The sequence below is a fragment of the Battus philenor genome, unplaced genomic scaffold, assembly GCF_028537555.1.
Source record: "Battus philenor isolate CCGP_79_NKW_IND1 unplaced genomic scaffold, ilBatPhil1.0.hap1 SCAF_5, whole genome shotgun sequence".
Classification (NCBI taxonomy): domain Eukaryota; kingdom Metazoa; phylum Arthropoda; class Insecta; order Lepidoptera; family Papilionidae; genus Battus; species Battus philenor.
Window position 1 is genome coordinate 4,022,807 of NW_027181715.1, and position 21,506 is coordinate 4,044,312.

General features: G+C 30.8%; 1 protein-coding gene across 2 annotated transcripts; it reads left to right on the forward strand.

The window, feature by feature from the left end:
• The first annotated feature begins 11,518 nt into the window (after positions 1-11,518).
• On the forward strand, positions 11,519-21,484 carry Gasp (Chitin binding Peritrophin-A domain-containing protein Gasp). 2 transcript variants are annotated; one of them, XM_068772264.1, is made up of 5 exons: positions 11,519-11,615; positions 17,686-17,895; positions 18,285-18,473; positions 18,594-18,804; positions 21,004-21,484. In XM_068772264.1, the coding sequence occupies exons 1-5, from the start codon at positions 11,570-11,572 to the stop codon at positions 21,056-21,058; spliced, it is 711 nt and encodes a 236-aa protein (XP_068628365.1). In that variant the 5' UTR covers positions 11,519-11,569; the 3' UTR covers positions 21,059-21,484. The 2 variants fall into 2 exon arrangements, with proteins under 2 accessions (XP_068628365.1, XP_068628364.1); XM_068772263.1 differs by lacking the exon at positions 21,004-21,484 and adding an exon at positions 19,913-20,647.
• Positions 21,485-21,506: the final 22 nt, after the last annotated feature.

Genomic DNA, 21,506 nt, shown 5'->3' on the forward strand with positions numbered 1-21,506 from the left:
CTTAAAAGTGGAACACCTTCAAAATACGATAAAAGCTATATAAATATAGTCTATATAGGTACTACGATATACCTCAAGATCAAATTTCAATGTGAATAAAACTTTAGTTATAGACAATATTGTATATTTTTTTCGTTTTTGTAACAATGCTAATGTAGTATAAGGTGGGAGCCTACTTAGTCTCGGCGAATCCTTGACCCTGGATGGTGCATACATATGGATATAGGTAAGTAAGATGTGGCTATTTACGGACTCGCCACTGCCTATCGAATCCTATTGGAATTGCAAGGTGAATTGCCTTGGAATTGTTTTAAATAGCTCTATGTAAAATAATGAAAAGGTAAACACGTATTTAACTTTGCAAAAGATCAAACAGTTTTTCTCTAAAATTAGTATCACAAATACAAATAAACATCATTATTTCATTCGTTCATTAAAGGAATCTTACGAGAGGAGAAATATAAAACGGTGTGAGACTCAAATTCAAACGTCTACTTTTGGACGTAGAATTCTCCTATTGATTTACAATAGGCACAGTTGGAAGTGGACTACATGTGGTTTCCAATGACCTTAGCAGCCACCTTGGGGGCGGGCGAGCTATGTTGCGGTTGACGATCCTACACGTAAGAACGATAGACATCAGAACTTTAAGACCCCAGTGGTCATTTACGACTATCTGTATATAAAAAAAAATTCTTAAATATACGTTAGTTTTTTTGTCTTAAAATATATAGTAAATTTTATTATTACAAGTTTCAGAAATGCATTATGATACTTACTTAACTTAATACTATATATAGGCAGTATTTAAATAAATCTCTGTTAGCGTTTAACCTTCATTATAAATACTATTTTTACTTGATATATAAAGAATAAAACTTTCTTTATAATATTATATATCATTCAATTGATATCAATTGCATAGTAAACATTTAAAGGTGACGAAGCTTAATATTTGTAGTTAAAATTACAAACATACTAATAAAATAATCATTAAATTCATTATTCTTCACTTAGTGCCGGTGGCCACTAGGCCAGTAATCGTATAAGTTCACACTCCTACGCCACTTTGACCTTTGCAACGTGCTGCGTCTTCACTAAATGTCAGGGCATTGGGTAATTATTTCAGATAGTTGAGTAAAAATTATTACGCCCGTCTGTAACAACTGTCTGGCGAAATCTTATACATGATACCCAGAGAATGTTCTGAACTTTATTCTATTATTTTGACATAATAAAATTTAAATAAATCTAAGTCAGTTTTATTTCTTGGCCGCTTGCGCTTGGCTGAGCATTGATGGTCCCGCTATCTCTCTACGTTAACGAGATATTTCGCACGCACTGATGATGGTTCTCCTTTCACTTGATCCTTTTATGGTGGGATGATTTGAATGATTCACTTTACTCAGGATACAGGCACAAGTCTCTCCATAATCACCTACTCACTTTTATTCCTACCCGAAAATTACTACCAATTCCGACTTTAAATAAAAAATGGTAAATCAATAACGATATTACATAGATTCTCTCGCTTATTCCTGAACCTTATTGTTCTTTTTGGGCCCGTAACCTGAGGCGGTATTCAAAGACTTCTTCCTTCTAATCCAAATTATTTATTGCACTTCCTGTGGGTAGCGGCGCCATAGTTAATTGAAGTAACAACGAAAATTTAACGAAAGTTTTTTTTTTATAAAAAATAATATCAAATATTGTTAATAGAGTTAATATATTAGTTACTGTATTAATTGCAAATAAAAAACACATTGTTATAACAGAAAGTAAAACAAGTTATCAAAAAAGCGATTTTTTTTCGAATAACGTTACAAAGCGTGTTTTTTGTAACAGCTCTAAAGACCCCGAAGTAAAAGAGTACAAAAAATTAGTGATTTTTGGAAAAATAGTGGGAATCGTAACAATAATAACATCTATTATTTTTAGGAATACGCACTATTTATTCCTTTACGCACTATCAATTTCTTATAACTCTTATTAGTTTGGAAGTTATAACAAATGTATATACGAACACGAAATATTGAAAAGAATATTCATATATCTTCTTCTTATCAGCAGATAGACACCCACTGCAAGGCATAGATCTCCTCCAGAGATATAAATAGAGGGTTATACCATAATCGCCACCCTTGGCAGGTGAATTGGCGATCGTAGTGTGGTATTACGGTACGCGAAGTACGCTGCTGCACATCCTCTGGAAACTAATGAGCAGTGACAATCCTATATATAATTAATGCACAAAGTGTGAATTATATAAAATAATATCCCAGGAATCGAATCTGCGGCCTGCTATTCCAAGTCTCGGTCCGTTACCGCTGGACTACCACTGCTTTTACATTAATCATAATATTTATTTGATAATAATTATTAAAATATCTCTAGTTTTGACGACATGACTATGGCTATGCTTACATATCAATTTTTTAAGAATATTTGTAGTAATGTAAATTTTTTTTGTTTTATTTATAAAGAAACTTTTATAATTGTCGTAAAGTAATATGCCGGAACTAGGTACAAATGTAGAGTTACATTGAACTTTATTTTTCCTTTCGGAATTTCTTCTGAAATATATTTTACTTTGTAATAAATAATTATTTTCATATGATTACATAAAAATAATAATTTATTAATTTATATATAACTAATTCGCTAAAGTTTGTACATGTTAAAGTAGCTAGGCAGAAAATGCAATGTTCAAAATATTAAAAGGCCAGCAATATGGGAAACGGGATTTTCGGTACCAAAATTTTTACATTCACCTTCTATTAAATTATAATTTGGAATTGAATTGGTTGTTTATATATACATATGAAAACGTGCAAGGAACAAAATTCAATTGTAAATATATACTCTCTGAAGACCGGTGGTTATTAATCAATTGAAATTTATTGTTCTTATTGTAATCGAACGGTATGCTTAGCCCAATTGGGTGTAGACGTAGGAAGTGCGTCGCGTCGCGACCAACTATTTTGTGCAGACGACGAGACTTTGTGCATACTAATCGATAAGTACCGTTGCAGTAGTACCTCATATATATCTTAAAAATATTTGCTATACGTAATAAAAAAGTAATTTTAATTTAGGTAAAGGTTTTTCAATAAATATGAATCGGTAAATGTGTTATTCAGCACATAAATAGAAATAGGCTTGACTACTCCGATGTAATTTTCTCATGAATAATCTTATCTTAACAAATAACAGAGAAATTAAAACATCTGCCCATGTGTTTACTAATAATTATGTATTATTATAAATATTATATATTATAAAGTACAAGACTTTGTGATGAGATAGATAAACTTATTTTACACCTATTTGTTTTTTCATTATTAAGATAATAAATACATAAAAGTCACTCTCTGATATTAGTTTTATTAATTTAACTTTTTATTGGACTAAGACTGATAATTTCTTGTGTAAGTATGCAATCTGTCGGGGCAGCTATTAATTGAAGAAATCGTTGATGTTTGTAAGTTCCACGTAAAAAATGTTTCGGCTAAATTTACTTCATTTTTATCTTACTGAAAACTTTAGCGATTTGAAGCATGTTTGCGATTAGTATATATATTGATACGTGATTTAGTTAATTATATCGCATTTTAAACCAGAAAAAACGTACAACATGATATAAATAATTTTATAAAAGATAATTTATTTAGACAAGATAAGTATGTACAATAGTATATTTTTTCATAAAGATATTAGCATTTATTTTTTCAAATTTATTCATATATAAGTTTCATGAAGAAATTTATATATTTCTTTTCAATTGATATAAATAAAGATCGTGTATAAAATCCTGTAAATTTATCATTAATTATTTATTAATACAGTGTAGTAAAAATAGCATGTTTCTTCTATTACTTCATTAAGAACTAGCGAATACCCAATATATGTCATATATATAAATTTCGTGTTTTTCTCTATTTCTTTGAGTATCTTATAAGAAAAGCAAACCGTGTTATAGGTATTTTTATTACATTAAGATTAATAAACTAGCTTTAATTCTGTTGTCTGAGAAAAATGCAAATATTGCATGTTCGTTATGAAGATAACGTTATTTCTCTTAAGTCATACTAGTAGAGAGTGAACAAAGTATATTTGTTTAATGTTTAAGCATTGTCGATTGCAAGTTACCTTCCGCATACTGCAAGTATCTTGCGTCGCCTCGGTGAGGTAAACACTGTGGTGACTACCAGCTAAATGTCATAGATTAAATATGTAAAACAGAGTGTTACAAGACGATAAATACCTAAAATGCCCTTGGTAATAATACTTTCATACTTTGCGATTGAATAGTTATGCATAATTATTATCTGAATAGTTGACAGCCATAGATCGGCGTTCCATCAATGACTGCGTAGACTAATGCAGCAGCGAATTAATAAGTAACCATAACTTAAGTACTTAAAATTTTAAAATTACCATTAACTTATTTTTAATTATTTTATTTCAGCAAACTTATCGTAAAAACATAAATAAATTAATAATATTACACCATTTAACTTGATGAAAGACGATATTGCACCACCTCATAATTTTACGGAATTATAATATTAGTATTTTATAAAATATACAAATAATATTAAAGAATAACAAGTGACCATTATCATAGTATTCGGGATTTAATATGGCACGACGCAAATATCTACTCTACTTATTTAAAACAATTGTAAAATGTTTATGCAGGATTAATATTTCCGACGTGCCAAATGAAAAGCCTAAAATGTATTACGGATTTTGTTTAAGTGCGTTTATATATTATTCAATTACTAAAATTATGTCTATAGGAAACCTATTCATTACAGTAGGTATCTATCGGCTATGAATATGACAAAATTATTTGTGTTGTCAAAATATATTCATATTCATTTTTCGGTTTTTACAGCTCCCATAATACAGGTTTATACAACTTAACGGAATCGTTGATGGTTTCTATAGCACAATACAGCTTTTAGCAATTTACTAGACAATTTGTCATGATTTAGAGGATACAATACACGGAGACACTTATTGCTGTCAACATCATTTTCATAATTTCTTGATAAAAGCTAAGCATTAGCGTCAATGTTTCTAAATACACTGACGCGTTTTCAAAATCTTCTAGCTGATTTTGCAGCAAGCCGAAAAGACAAAAAACGCTTGACATCAATCATTAATAGCCACGTACTTACATAACATTTAAATTTTTTTACGTAATCTACCTATTTGCCCACCTTCGTAACATTATCGTTGCAGCGAGCCGTGAAACCCGCAGACCTTCAGGTCGGGCGCGGACGGTTGACGACTCGGTCGATCCATTCGGACCCTGTCCCAAATACCTCTGAGAATAACTTCATAATAAGCGCTAGACTGATTTAATATACAATTACGTTCCCTCTCATACTAGAAATCGATACATTGAACGTGTATCTCTGTGGAATTAAATACTTTGTATTTACATGCAAGATTTTGTTTAACATTTTGTTTCATTTATACAACCATATTTTAATATAGAAGTTTCAAAAAAATAAAATAAGTACAGGTTGTATTAAAAAGCAAAAAGTTTATTAATTTATTCATTTAATTATATCCTTAGTATCATTTACAGTAACTACTAGCTTACATCATGAACAGAATGCTAGATGATCCTAGTCTGATAGAAACTAGAATTAGATTAAGTTCCTCTAAAAAGGCAACTTAAAATTAAGTTTGAGAAAAGCCTACACAAAAGACGTATTTTTGTTCAGTTTTCATGATCACAGTTACAATATCCATAATAAAATAGAAGCGCTATTACTGTCTCAAACTTAATTATAATTTAAAAAAAGCTTTAGATTGTAGTATGATTTTTTTTAAGCTTTTGTTTAATATACTTCTTAAATTTGTAATGTGATAATTTAAAAACATCAGACGAGAGTCAATTGTAACACCGTACACAGTTAGCAACTGTAACTAATTTTCTTAAAACTGGTAAGTCGAAATCCAACAGCAAAACTCTATTCAGGAAATTTGATGTAGGTTTTTGTACATGATTCACGTCTTTGCAAAAAACTTACGCGGTTTACCGATGAAGTAATCTTGTACACTTGTGTCACTGAACAAGTCGAGGTAAAAATAACAGGTTGTTCTTTCCGTTTAAACGTACCCTTCTTTATTCGAATGCAGTTTAATAAAAGTAAATCTGTCTACTTTTATAAAATGCATTCGAATACAGCGCTCAACACTTTTACGGCTGACAACAAAAACTTTTTATGGTAGAAATTCAGTTTGGCTTAAATAAGATGCGAGAAACTGACATTAATTAAGTATGATGGGTTGAATAAGATGAAATCTCAGTTTAGAAACTGTTTTTATGCGTTTGACGCCTTACATCTTTTGTGCTTTGTTTATTGCTTGAATATTTTTGTACATGACTGTACGATATATCGTTACGTACATATACAATATTTCGTCAATACTTCTATTATAGTGATTTGCTATTTAATATCATATTTTTTTTGTTAAGCTTACAGGTCTCGACTCACAGAGATATTGTGTATTTAAAAAGGCTTAATGTGTATGTAGTTTTTATGTACTATCCTCTTTTCATTTGTTTCCATTTTTGTTAAATTCATGATTTGAAAGAAAAGAGGAGAGAAGATAATATGTGTATGTAAGACGTGTTTACTAAATATGCATAGTTATTTTGAATTAATGTACAAACTTATTTTATAAAATCATGATAAATGGGACAACTAATTATTAATGTGTTAGATTTCCTTGTGTGAATCCTGGTTTTTACCTTTATGAACTTTATAAAGAACAAAAATAAATGTATAAAAATTGCAATAAAAATGTAATAAATAGTAAAATTATAAAATTTTTGAACACTTTAAATCTTTAATATAAGATTTTTAAGTAACCCTTTCGTCTTTTGTACATTCGTAACGGCATTCAAGAATCATTTTATAACCTGCCAAACTTAAATGACAGCATTCGTCTCACATCAATAGAGTTTGATTTTCTTGATTACCAGTATCAATCATCACGAGTCAAATTAAAAGAAAATTTTTAAATATACGACTAAGGTACAGGATGAAATGAAAGGATGGCTATTTTTATTAATATTAAATACGATTTATCTTATTCATTTCAAATATATCAGAGACGTAAAACAATGTTATTATGTAACATTGTATTTACGTGCAGTTTAATTTTTTCAGTTGTCTCTGCTTATTTTAGAAAGCGACGAAAATTTGATTAACTTATTATATAAATATGTATTAGTTTGACTACATTTCCAAGTTTATTCACGAGTGTAATGTTAGTTGTGTAATATGCTATGTATTATAATCTTAGTCTGGTATAATTTAAGAAGAAATGCACTCTATTCCTAGAGCCTTATATAGGACAATCTTTCATATGTAATAAAGCTTTGAAGAGTGCCTGGTATCTGACTAGAACAGCTGTTGCAAGCTCAGATAATAAAGTATCCTTGTAATTTTATTATTGGTACATTTACAGACTTAATACAGAAGATTTTGATGAACAATGAGCGTTATCATTATGAGGTTAAGCACTACGCGATGATTCTAATAAATACAATTTTAAATACTGATTTAATGAAAAACTTTTTGGTGCTCTGTTAATTACAAATTATAGTATGTGTGCTATACGATCGTAATGATGGTGCTTAGTACGGATAGAAAAAAACCTTACCTTAATACGCCTACATAAAAAGTTTACCAATCGTTGACCTGCATTATACTGGAACAATGCCCCTTGTTAGTTACATAACTTGTAATAGTTCTTTTCGGAGAAACTACAACTTGAAGATATTAGTAAATGTAATTTAAAATACTAGTAATGTAGATAATGAAAATTACAGAATCAGTGATTGGAGTTAAGAAAAATTTAAGGTAAAACATAAATAGGTCGTTCTCTAGCAATAAATAACTTTCAATCTTAAATGTAATAGTTAATTTCTAGGCAAAGGTACGAATCATACTTTCTATGACTAATCTAATGTCTCAGCAGCTGTGGACAGGAAATACGAGTTCGATTTGTAATCTTTATTCAGTATCTAATATTGCTATTGTCTACTATAAATTAGAATAAGCTGTAGTTACAATGCGTCAGCTCTATTTACAGAGACATGGAAAAACATATGTAAATACATTTCATGATTATGATCAATATAATTAGCTTACTTTTTTACTGCAAGATATAGTATACAGCGCAAGTTTTGTATTCCAAACACCTATCGTTTTATTGGGCATGGTTTTTCTTCACTAAGCGCAATGATTCTCATGGGAAACTTCAGTCGGTCTTTTACTCCTCTATTTAGTAAAAATTCTTGTACTTATATCACCGAAGAGAAGAAATCATCATCATCATGCCTGACAGATGCCCACAGGCCTCCCCCAAAGGGCGCTACAATAATCGATGCGTTTGAATTCACAGATTTTTTTTCTTTGATTAAAAAGTGTAGTTGCAATGCTAAGAGGCTTTGGTTTCATAACATCCGATAGGTAAAAATATATATAATTATTTCGTGATTTTTCTTTTACAAAGTGGTTTAATATACAACGTGATTGGTAATAGGTGTATAAGCTTTGAACACGTACTATATACACAGCTGTTGGGAAAAACCTTAGAACCTTTTACATCAATTTACAACCACCCTATATTTGTATTCTACAATATATAACAGGAATTTATTTTTTCTATTGGAATGCGACCAGATAGTAACTTTTGGCAGTAGACGTAGAAGAAGACAGATATTAAACAACATTTATTTTGAATATTATGATTTTTCTTACTATTTTGATTATTAAAGTAACAATTGATTTTTGACTGAAAATGAGCTACACAGTTACTCCCTAAAAAGTTTCACAGCTATAACCAATCATCGTCTGTAATGTTTGTGTGATGGAATTAACCTTAACTTTTTGTTATTTTCACATCAAGGTTACCAAACGACTCTACATTTATTTACGTAGAGACTGACTATTGAGAATGACTATTTTGTCAAAATAAGTTCATTTTGTTGAATCTCAATAAAAATCATTATGTATTTATATGGTATTTTAGATAATTATTGCATATTTGACAAATATCATAAATGTGCATTGTATAAAATAAATTATAAGATCTTTAAAAGAGATAAAAAGAGCGAGGAGACGTTTTATCTTTAACATTGAAATCCGATCGTGTTATGTTAAGAGGTTTAGTTTTTTTAATATCACAGTCTCATGGTCAGCGGTGTATTCGCAGTCGAGGAAAATATATATGGGTATATGATCGTTCTGGTTTCTTTAGTGAATATTTTACTCTAATTATATTCCTCTTTCTATCAATATACAATGTAAAAAAAGAACAAAAATATGTTTTAGTTAAAATTATTATTTATTACAATAATGCTGATGGCTTATCTTTTTAATCGACAAAGGTTTATTAATAAGTAAAATATCTACCATAAAATTAAATTTCTAGTGTATAAAATTATAAAATAAGCTGTTCTTCGAAATTTTCTTTCACAAAATTTTAATTGATCACTGCCATATTGCCGATACACAAATTATCATATGTGGATAATCTTCAATTTGGTATACTTTTTATAGACCAGCAGTTTGGCAAATTGAAGTGGCAGTGGTCAGACCATGTAGCTCTGGAATCAAGATCGTCCGTAGTCCTGCCAAGCTATTAAGGTTATCGGAAGATGCTGCATGAAGGTCTTATTGGAAATTTATTGCGGAGGCCTATATCCAACTGTGATCATCTTATGGCTGAAATAACGATGATGTTAGTTTGAAATATTTCTTATAAACTCTGGGCCATAGATGGACCTTACGTCTATAAGAGATGATGACACACATAGTCCTGCGCACTATTGTCTCAAAAGTTTAGTTATCGGGTATTGTAACGGGGAGAATGTATCACTTAAGATCAGGTGAATGTCTTATCTTGTTAGTTCATGGTAACAAAACGTTTGTGAGTTTGCTAAGAGAATATATTCAACAACGTCTTCGCCTCACTTCTTTTTAAAATTAGTATAGCGGTGTACCGTTTCGCTCCTTAGGCCTCTGTCTCGTATATTACATACAGGCTTTAGATTTACAGACAATGAATCATTTGAATAACGGTTCATGTCAGCAACGTTCCGTTTCCTTTTAGTGACTTATTAACAAAAGGGATTGTTTAAGTATTTGTCTCCAAAAATCGTATGTTATATTTTAATATCGTTCTGAAATCTTTATGATCCTTCAACATACACGGCTCTTATTTCCAATTACTTTTCTATTTTGACACCAAAAGTAATACCATAACAATAAATTTTGATTTTATTTTATCACCTACTACCAATCCCTCTGTAATGGAAATGCTAAGCTTAATCGGCCTGCTTATTTTATTAATGTATTAATATTATGCATTTATTTGTACTGTTCAGTTATATTTGAAAGTTTATGACTTTATTAAAATAAACTATGTTATTCATGGTAAATGGTAAAAGGCATCATAATTCCAAACTATAAATATATTTAAAAAAAATTAAAAAGCTATGTTTTACACACGCATAATAATAAGGTTATTCTATATTTAAACACCTAAAACGGTACATTTCGATTTATTTTATAATTAACCTTATATTTTCTAAGTAATCTTTTTTCAACTCACTATTGCTTGATAGAGTTCGCTACAACAATCCGCTTTTCTTTTATCCGCTCTTTTAATGAGCAATAAAAAATTACTCATTGCTCATTGCTAAAATTGTTGTAAAAAAATTTTTTCATCAATAGATAATCGTTAATTAAATCGTTAAAAATTATTTAATAGACATTTATCTTTGAAAATTATAGTCATATGTACTTGCGTAAAAAATATTTAACGCAATACTAAAAGTATTCTTATTTAACCTTTACATACAATGTGCCGGATGATTGCTTATATTTGCAGAAGCTTTAAAGGGCTTGGAATGTATAGCTCATTTGATAGCCAAAAGCTTTTAAGTTTTTGCATCAATTTCCAATCTTCCTTAATAAAATCTCTTTAAAATATGTTACATTAATTTATTTTTTTCTATTTGAATGATACAGACTAATAACTTCTGTCTGTAAAAAGTCAGAGGTAGATATTAAACTATAGTTAATTTTAATATGTGGTAGTTCGAATTTTTAAAACGATTTTTACGTTTTACGTTATTTATTATTTCCATTATACTATTGATTTTTGTACAGAATGTACCAGTTATAAATTTACCCTGATTTTTACGCCTATAATTTATCATCTTGTATATATAAAACAAGGTCTCATATAAGTGTTGATTAAGCTGTAGAATATGAGAGTCTGCTAGTAGAATTGAATCGAAAATATATTTTAGGTTTAGCTTTTGTGTTGGGTTGCGGGATAGTGAGCTACCCCGGTGGAAGGATGAGGCGAGTGCGGCATGCGCGGGCGGCAGTGATGCTTTTCACCGCCCGAGTTACCCGTACGCCTACTCGATATAAAAGCCCTGATCGCCCATTCACCCGCTCGCAGTGTGTGCTCGAACGTTACAGTGTCCACTACATCCGTGCAAGGACTTAAAGTTTAAATAATGAATTCACGGTGTTTAATAGTGCTAGCGGCCGCCCTCGGCGTGGGTATGTAGAATTTGAAATATTTAGGGTGCGGCGCAGTCGGCGGTAGTGCCTTGTGATCGACTGGAACGATCTAGAGCAGTTGATGCATTTGCTTACGATGTCAAAACGCTTCTGGATGTCGAATGATGCAGACGTCTGATCGCAGTTACAATCATTATGAAAGCCACCTTCTAAATAAACGTAAAAATTTTGCATTAATTTTCACGACACATCTTCGTAGGACGACGAATTGATGGTAATTGTAGTAGATGAAAAATAAACTGTATCAAATTGTGCATACTTTTTTATTTTCCATTACAAAAAAATAGTTTGCATTAAATTTGTGCAGTTATGTTGAAGTACAGGAAAAGGTAATAAAACATGATGATAAAGAATTCAAACCATACAACGAAGTTACATCGAATTTGAATGGTTTTCATTGGTGGTTAACATGGCACAGCTACCTAAAATACATATATATATTAATGTACTTTGTCTTACCTTATCGCGGCGTACTTTCACTATGTTATCACAACATTTAATCGTTTTGAAATTAGAATGAAATGTACGTATCATTGCAAAATCTCTTGCAAAATTATTCAATACGTCATAGACCTTTACTACCGTAGTAATTATACTGCTTGTTACACCTTATAGTTCAAATTTGGAACAATTGTTGGTGATTGCTCTTTGACATACTACATACATATTTGAGAGTGCAAATATTCAAAAATGTATTATAGGATGATGTCTTTCGTTTTTATCATTCATTTCGCATTACAGGGACGTTTTCTGAAGGCTTTTCACAGAATAAGCAAGTATGAAAAATGTATCGTCGTGCATGTATATTATAAAAGTCCGTATTAAATGACTATTAAAAATGAGCTATGATTTATGCATACAAAGTGTTTTAAATTATGCATTTACAAGTTTGAAAGAAACTACATAAACGTATTGATAAAATTGGCAAAAATAGTTGTTTTGCCGGAGTTTTATCACTTTAAGATTCTAAGTAACTACGTAAATATAGTGGATCCTTATAAACATATTCCCATGCAAACGAGAACCATAAAAAAGCTTGTTAAGCAGGACATTGTCTCTTTCATTAGATTTTTAGTTATGAGGCATTTACTATTGTTTGAGATTTCTAACACGTACGTGGTTCTCACGAGGGAAGAGTGCGTACCTTAGAAATTCACAGATTTAAAAATACAATATCTCTGTGTACAAAGAATAATTATAAAGTTAATAATGCGTGAAGGTATTTAATTAACAAGAATCGCGGTGCGTGCGTGAGTTTCACGAAATGAAAGAAAACACGGTGAAAATGATTCAGCTGCTTGAGTGCGCATAGCATTGAGCTGAGACAGATTGCGATTTCGTGTCATTTATAACAGTTTATGCAAACGTTTAGTAAAATTACGACTTCCAGCTATTTCACTAATACACAGTACACGTAATTTTAGTATATTTCCTTTAATTATCCAAGAATACTGCAAGTTGAATAAAATAATTATTTTTCATGTAGTACTTCACATCATTAAACAAAACTCACTAGAATATTTATATTTATTATTCTCTATGTCAAATAATAATTATATTGAACTCTTATATAATAACTATTGTTAATCATTGTAATCGAAATAATTTTAATTATTGAATTAACATAAATTTTATTTTCTTTACATCACCATGATATTTTAAACCAATTTTGTTAAAGCATTCTTTAAAAAAATACAAGTATACTGAAGTCAAAGAATTATGCTTTTTTGTTTTGATTTAAAGTTTTAATGGATTATGAAAGTTACTAGCAGCTAATAAATTCAACATTTTATCTATTGCACGATTATATAACTTTAGTTGAACAATAAGAGATATGTCTGATATAAGTATCTACCAAAAACAAAATAATGAAATAAGTAACAAAGTATGGTTAATCCTTTCCATTTAATCGTGTAATGCGTTTTACACAAGGAAAACCAAAATGATTTTAACAAGCCAAAAGAATGAGATATTTAAAAAATAAAAAACTATAATTATAGTTAAAAGTTCCGGGTAAATAAATAAGTTAAGGAAACGAAATAAAATAATAAAATAATTATAAGTGTCATTTTCTTCATTGTTATGTAAAGAAACAAATATTTTTTACGGAAGAAGTCATATAATTAGTTAGTTAGTGAAAACAATGCGACGGAAATAGCATTTTACGCCTTTTTATTATTCTTACACACTGAAGAACAATGCTCCATAGGCAATTATGTTAGTGTGGAGATTTAATTGTTATAAGGACGTCATAAACAGGTTTTGTGGCGAAAAATTAAATTTATTTAATTAAATATTTTATGTACAGTTTCAGATTACTTTAAAAATATACAATAACCGGTATGTATTGATGTCGGTAACGTGGCAGACGTCGATAATATAGGATACGGTGATTGTATGTCCTTCGTGTCCGCCTCTTATAAATAACTTTGTATTGACTCTAGGTATGGTTGAGTTCTTGTTTTACGTTTTAAATTCCGTCCTTTACTACCTGCGAAGGTAGCTTACGATTCTGCCAGTATGCAACGTCTATTTGAAATCGAGACTAATATTCTAAAGGATCGTAATAATTTTTTTCCAATTATCCTATTTAAAATATAGTATTTGGAGTCTGTATATTTAACGGAAGATTAAAGATTAAATTATTATACAACACCGTGGTATTATTTATTTCATCGTCATCGTCATCATCATTTAAATTATTATTACTCTCCTCTTTGCTTATCACTCGAGAATTTTAATTATTTGTTATTAATTACATCACTTGAAACATTGATTTTGAAACTCTAAAATAATATTAATATGTCAATAAAATTTGGCAATCATTTGTTTGCGTAACGCGAAATGAATTTACGAATATAGTTGATTTAATAATAAAAATAATACCTGAAGTTTAATATGAATTAGATGACAAATTTTGTGAATTGATTTAAGTGTAATATATATTTTTTTATTATAGCTTAAGCGATAAATAGTAAAATATAATAACGCTTACAATATAAAATGAACGTCAATCAAAACAGAATGGTAGGCTGCATAAAAAGTTGAAGGAAAGCAGTGAAACTTTCACCGACCTCGATTAGTTAGAGCAATGGTTATCTAATGTTATTTTAAATGTTACGTCAATTACTCCCGCATGTAATAAACGAAATAGAAAGAAGTTTTAATTACGTCACTATACACACGTTCTAAGGTTATAACGATATTAAATTTTAAAAGAAATTAGTTATATCAATATGGATTATCAGAAATCCATTTTTTTTTATTTTAGTATTTCTACATAATTATATGAAATGAAATAAGTTAAATCGATCTACATTAGATACTTTAATTAGTAAATTAAATATAGATAAAGGTCAAACGTGAGATGAGATTGCCTAACAAGATGCGCAGACGCATCAAGGTGTTAACGAAATCGAAAGTTCCGCTCAAGCTTGCTCTCTGGGTCAACTTTAAAGGCTTTCACCTGTATTACTTAACGGTTTTTGACCTTTGAATTGTATAACGTTTATTGTGTAAGCCGCATATTAAGCCCATGAATTTGTTAATATGATTGCCCACTCATTTCGAAATATGTAGTACAATGTACAAAAAATAGTTTTCGTTAGCTCATTCTTGGCAGACAATTATTAATGTTTTTATTATAAGTTAAATTAGCGAAAGATGCAAATGTATGTTTCATAATAATATAGTACACGTCTAAAATTTGGTGTTAGAGCTTTCGTCATATATTATGTAATTGGTTGTGTCATGACACGTCTCTAATTATGTCATCGGTTCTCTTTAGATCTGTCTAGGAGGTCTCATATGACATTGCCAAGAGAAATTTCTTATACAATCGTGGTACAGCCATTCGAATAACTATATATTGTCATCGCATCTATTTTAGCTTTAAACTCACCGAAGTTAGTTTGAAATCATTTGATATTTAGGTAATTGCTAAAACATAGATGTAAAATATACAGGGTGAATTGTTGTAGATGTAAAACCTTTAAAGGGCTCTCCCCTTATATATCCCTGTATATCTTATTCGCTCTTAACCAATGGATAGTGAACCCAATCCTAAAATCAGTGATTACAGAAATAATAGATAGCGTAATGATAATGTAACACGAAAAACCGTTTTCAATTTCGGATTAGTATATATTAAAATAAATGTTTGCTTATTATTTGTCCCTGTAGACTTTTTACTGCCAAAATTTATTGATTCTTATTAAAAAATAAGTGCGTATTTCAAAGTGATCACTTTATAAAGAGTGATCAGAAACAGATCTAATAACTGTAAACCTTTTTGTTGACATATGTTCACCCTTTCACAGTTTTACACATATAAGCAATCACTCTTTATATTCCTTTTTGGAATTTGTTACTACATACATAGACGAAATTTTCATACTTATTAGTCATTTTCAAATCGTTACGGTTGTGTAGCAAGAGTTTGAGTGACAGCTACCTAGTTTGTAATACATTAACGAGTATCTGCATTATTCTCAATAATGTTTATTTAACCACAAAATTGTTGTTTCAATCCCGATCGTAGTGATGAAATAGTTTACTGTAAATGTTTACGGAGTATGATTATGGAGCTCATCCAATTTTATATTTTAAATAAAAAAAAAAAACATTTTCAAATAGTTCACTAAACATACTAAAATAATGCGCTCAAGAAACCATTATTAAAAGTTTTTTTGAATTCACATAGCCTTCTAGAAAATTACCACTAACAAAACAAATAACTGCACATTCATTTCATTTAGAGAAATCTACCTATTATATGTTAATTAAGACGCTCAAACAAGCGTGAAATATTTCATGTCAGTTCTAAAATAGTTTGTATCGTGAAAGAAACTTATTGCGGATTGGCAGCAAATTCTTAACTGTTTCGTGTTATTTTTCATTTCATCATGCATTTAGAAACAATCTTGCTTCAACTCTCAATGTTAGGTATTTAAAAGGCGCTCGGTTAGCCTCGATATAATTTGATAAATAATGACAGTCGTATAACTTTATAGTGATGATATTTACACTAGTAGTACATGTTTCGCTATTTTATTAAAACAACATTTATTACTTTCCCACTTTATTATTATTAATTTAGGGTTTAATTTGTTTTAGCGCTAATAAAGTTGATTATTAATAAATAAGCAATCCTTTTATTCGTAACAAGTTAAAAAATAATTAGTTGACAATGTAAAATAAATGTTATAATAATAGTTATAGCTAATATATTCGGTTATATATATATAATCGATTAACATAACATAAAAATATTAGGTTAAAGTGATTACTAAATGTAATTATTAATTTTGCAATGTATGTTTAAGCATTTTGTAATGTAAATGGCACAGATTGAATAACAGATGTAGTTAAATTATTAAGTTGTAATACTAAAAAAAATTAACGTTTTTTTATCATTTCATTTCAACAGAAAGTGATTGTGTTGCATGTTAAATAAACGTAGTTTAAAGTGTTATAAATAAAAGAGTGTAGCAAAAGTAGTAGTTGCAAAACTGGAGGTTTTCGCCAATACTGGTTGCGTATTAACGCCTCAAATGTCAACCGGTACTGGTGAGTCTTACTAGTGACATAACTGCACAGAATATGGATGTGTTTACTCTCTACGAGTAAACAAGATAGTTGGAAACTTGTTTGAGATACTTTTTTGGTACTTAATAAGATATTGAATTACTACGTCACGTAAATTGAACGCAATTGAACACCTCTTCATAGGTTTAGTATTAATACTTTATCTTTACGTTTCTTTATTGAAGGTATCAAAGGTTTGAATATAATCTGTCTGAATTCTTTAATATGATAGCGAGTTTAGGATATATAGAAAGTGGCAAAGGCTAGTAATGTCGTAACAGCCGTCGCATATTATTACCTAACAACAATTTGTCGCGTTTTGTTCCGTAGAGAAAGAGCGACCCTAACAGTGACCACTTGCGGAATAAGTTGCTTACGCTATCATATAGCAATATCCGTTCTTGAAAGTTTTGAAATTCAGTTTGTTAACAGTTATTTGAACAGGATTTTTTAATTGTTACAGCCGTTGCTCAGGAATCCTTCAAGTGTCCAGACGACTTCGGTTTCTACCCACACCACATATCCTGTGACAAGTACTGGAAGTGTGACAATGGTGCTGCTGAGCTGAAGACCTGCGGTAACGGTCTCGCTTTCGACGCCTCAGACTCTAAATACCTGACTGAAAACTGCGACTACCTTCACAATGTTGACTGTGGAGACAGGTCACAGCTCGGTAAGTTGAAATATTTTACAAAACACAGAATAAAATAATGTAAATAACGTCTTTATTTTTGTAAAACCTATCATTTCATCATCTAAAATATGTTTAAACGTATATAAGCACATGGCAACGTTTTTAAAAGTGCTCATAAATATACTCTCAAGGTTACAAAGGATTTGCATTTAAATTCATGCGTGATGATATTACGCTTACCAGGATGTTGTTAGAAGGTCGTCGGTTAAATCTTGTCTGGAAATTTATGTCTATAAATGACTAAAACTGCTTTATTGTGGTAATGTGGACATTTATTAGCATAGTATCAACTTTTACCGTAAATCATAAATTGAAATAGTTGTTATTCCTTGGTAGATGTGAATTTTAAATTAATGGTAACTTTACAGAGCCACCAATTTCCACTCCTCACTGCCAGAGGCTCTATGGTATCTTCGCTGATGAAAAGAAGTGTGATGTGTTCTGGAACTGCTGGAATGGTGAAGCTTCACGTTACCAGTGCAGCCCCGGACTCGCTTACGACAGAGAAGCACGTGTGTGCATGTGGGCTGACCAGGTTCCCGAGTGCAGGAATGAGGGTAAACATAAAAAAAATTAAGCTTATGTTTGATAAAAAATCGTAATGACTGTCTCTACGATGATAGTATTTAAGTTTTATTTTTCGATTGTTTTAAATGCTCTTGTTTTGTGATTCTCAGAAGTAGCCAACGGTTTCGCTTGCCCCGCCCCTGGTGAGGTATCTAACGCTGGATCCTTCAGCCGTCACGCCCACCCAGAAGATTGCCGTAAATACTACATCTGCCTTGAGGGAACAGCCCGGGAATATGGTTGCCCTATCGGAACCGTCTTCAAAATCGGTGATGCTGACGGCACTGGTAACTGCGAGGACCCCGAAGATGTTCCCGGATGGTGAGTACCAGATTCCGTTTCAACGTATCTTCCTACTACTACTATTCTATAACCGTTCAAGTTAAACAGACTTGACTTAGTAACTTGAACCCTTTTCTTCAAATCTCTCTCTTAATACACTGGCTCAATCACTGGCTATGTGGTGTTTGATCAGTTTAACTGTGTTATCGAATGTGGACCCTTTTCCTCGTGTTCTGAAACTTACGCTCTTGTAACTAACAATTCTTCTGCACATTTCAATAGATCTCTACTTCTCGTGTAAGCTACGAATGTTATTATATAGTTACATTTTATTTTTATATACTGTAGATATTTTTATGTAAACGTGTGTAGTTTGTCCTTCGAAAATATTAGTTGTATGTTGATCAATTTTAAAGTTAACATTGTTAAAAGTAAACCTAAACTGTTCACTTGGAAACTAGAATGTAGAGCGGCGTCCGTGGACGTTCTTGGTCAATGCCGACGAGTTTGTAACGGAATTCGTATATATGGTAATGACCGATTGTTCCATACGAGACTTGTAAATGTTAAGTGCAATTAGTTTCCTTAACCTTACTTTAATTTCCCTTTCGCAAATTTAATAATAGCATTTGAAGACAATTTGTCTGTTTTATTGTTTACAAAGTTAGTTACAATACAAAGCAAGTTTTTCATCGAAACAATAAGCCCTTTCAAAATGTTTATCTACAGTTCATGGTCTGTCTGTCTCGAACAATCGCTTTAGAACTGGGATGCGCCCGCGCTGATCACGATTAAACAGATCAAATGAAGGTCAACCAGGTTTTGTTTTAAATCCTTTCAAGTTACCTCTTTAGCGTCTTCTTAGAATCTAGACTGTTTATTTGTATACACTTACAAAATAAGATAAGCGAATGGCTATTTAACCGTTACGAACTCAAGGCAGTTTAGTAGATATCGGGTATTGTGGGCGTGTCTTATTACACAATTTTCAACTGTGGTAGTAACTGTTGGTTCGCCGTTAATGTTGCTCGGATACGTAGTCGTTATGTATTTTATAACAGCATATAAAACCACTGTCGCGATGATTGTAAAAATAAGTTAAGCATAAGTAGAAGTGACAGGCAGTAAGGTCCGCGTACATTTTCAGCGAGGACTACTACGGCGATTTGGACCTGAAGTCAATCCGCAAGAGCGAACTTCTAGCCGGACTCCAGAACGACGGCCACGCCCGCCAAACAACCAAGCAGCTTAAACCCCGTCCCCAAAAGGAAAACTAAATATAACTTCCCCACCTTAAACCATTAATACTCACCCATTTAGTTATTTTAAACGATTTCGCGCACTAAAAACAATGAGCACATACTTTGTACAGCACTGTCGGAATACAAATTTGATCAATTAAGCGGAAAAGTTGTTTTCGGTGCGCGAATAGTGTTCCAGGTTCAAATTTAAAATTCGAATGTTGAGTGAAGCCAATTGATTTGTATTCATTTCTAGTTGCCAAATAATTTTCTCGTTGTAGCCTTTACACAGTTTCCAGAGATTAGAAAGTTAATAGAAAGCTAACAGCGTTAGAAATATTTATTTTGTATTGTGTCTTAGTTTTGGTAACGTTCTATAAGAAACATAACAGTTTAAGCCGTACCTAGGCATTATCAGACGGCTTTGATTTTTTCCAAGAATATATAAAATTGTTAAGTATAAAATATGTATGTATAACATATATAGATTTGCATTTAAATACTCAAGTGTAAATTGATACTCTCCATTCAAATCGACCCATGACCTTGTAAATAATCTACGTACTGAATTATCACGCTGCGACTGTGTGTTGTTGTTTGATAAAGAAACTGTAATTCTTAAGTTTTACATTTAGTAATAAAATAAAGAAAATTTAAAAAATTAAAAAGTCCATGTGTATTATTTTTGTCCGTATGTACGTAGCACTGCACTGTTGCACGATTTCCTTAGTAACACCTACTTTCACAATTACTATTTTTCCTTAATTATTTATATTCACTTATAACCTCTTTATTTCTAATTACTTCGTGATATTTCTTTTTAATAATCTGTATATACTCTATTAATTTTGATAACAGCCACAACGATCTATCATGTCTACTAATTATAAGGTATGTATTTTAATTTGTTCATTTGTTTATGCTTACTGATGAAAAAGTTGGCTTATGTGTAAACATATGATATGCCAAATGATGACGTTCATGTTATGTGTTACAGTGAGGATTACTATGGAGACGTCGACCTCAAGGCGCTTAAGAAATTGGGCTTCTGAATGTCAAGGAGCGATTCAAAGAACAGACTGAAGTTTAAGCTCTATGATTTGATATAAATGTGACAGCATTTCAAAGAAATTATAAGTCCATTTATTCTATGAAAAATAGGCTGTAGTTCATAAAGTATCATTGAGTTAGTATTACTAATGATAATCTTAACTCGATTCTGAATTCGTAACTAATATTAAACGATATTATGTAGATTCTGCCTTAAAAAACGCTACATTTTTACATCTTTATTATTATTCATTTTCATTCTAGAAATGATTTTAAATGCAAGGTTGTAATTATTTTTGACAAAAATTGCTTCATTAATAATTTTTGCCAAAAATATAAATCAAAGCAAAATCACTTGGCATTGTATCAACTCGGTTTTAATGCCGATACTTTGTCGAAATAAGTATAACTTAGTCGTAAAAATAAAATATAGATATAAGATAAGATAAG

Bases quoted from the DNA above. Each gene is read 5' to 3' on its own strand.
- Gasp (XM_068772263.1), top strand. From the start codon at position 11,570: ATGAATTCACGGTGTTTAATAGTGCTAGCGGCCGCCCTCGGCGTGG. The intron at 11,616-17,685 runs GTATGTAGAATT...TAATTGTTACAG, and splicing joins AGCGGCCGCCCTCGGCGTGG to CCGTTGCTCAGGAATCCTTC. The intron at 18,474-18,593 runs GTAAACATAAAA...TGTGATTCTCAG, and splicing joins TCCCGAGTGCAGGAATGAGG to AAGTAGCCAACGGTTTCGCT.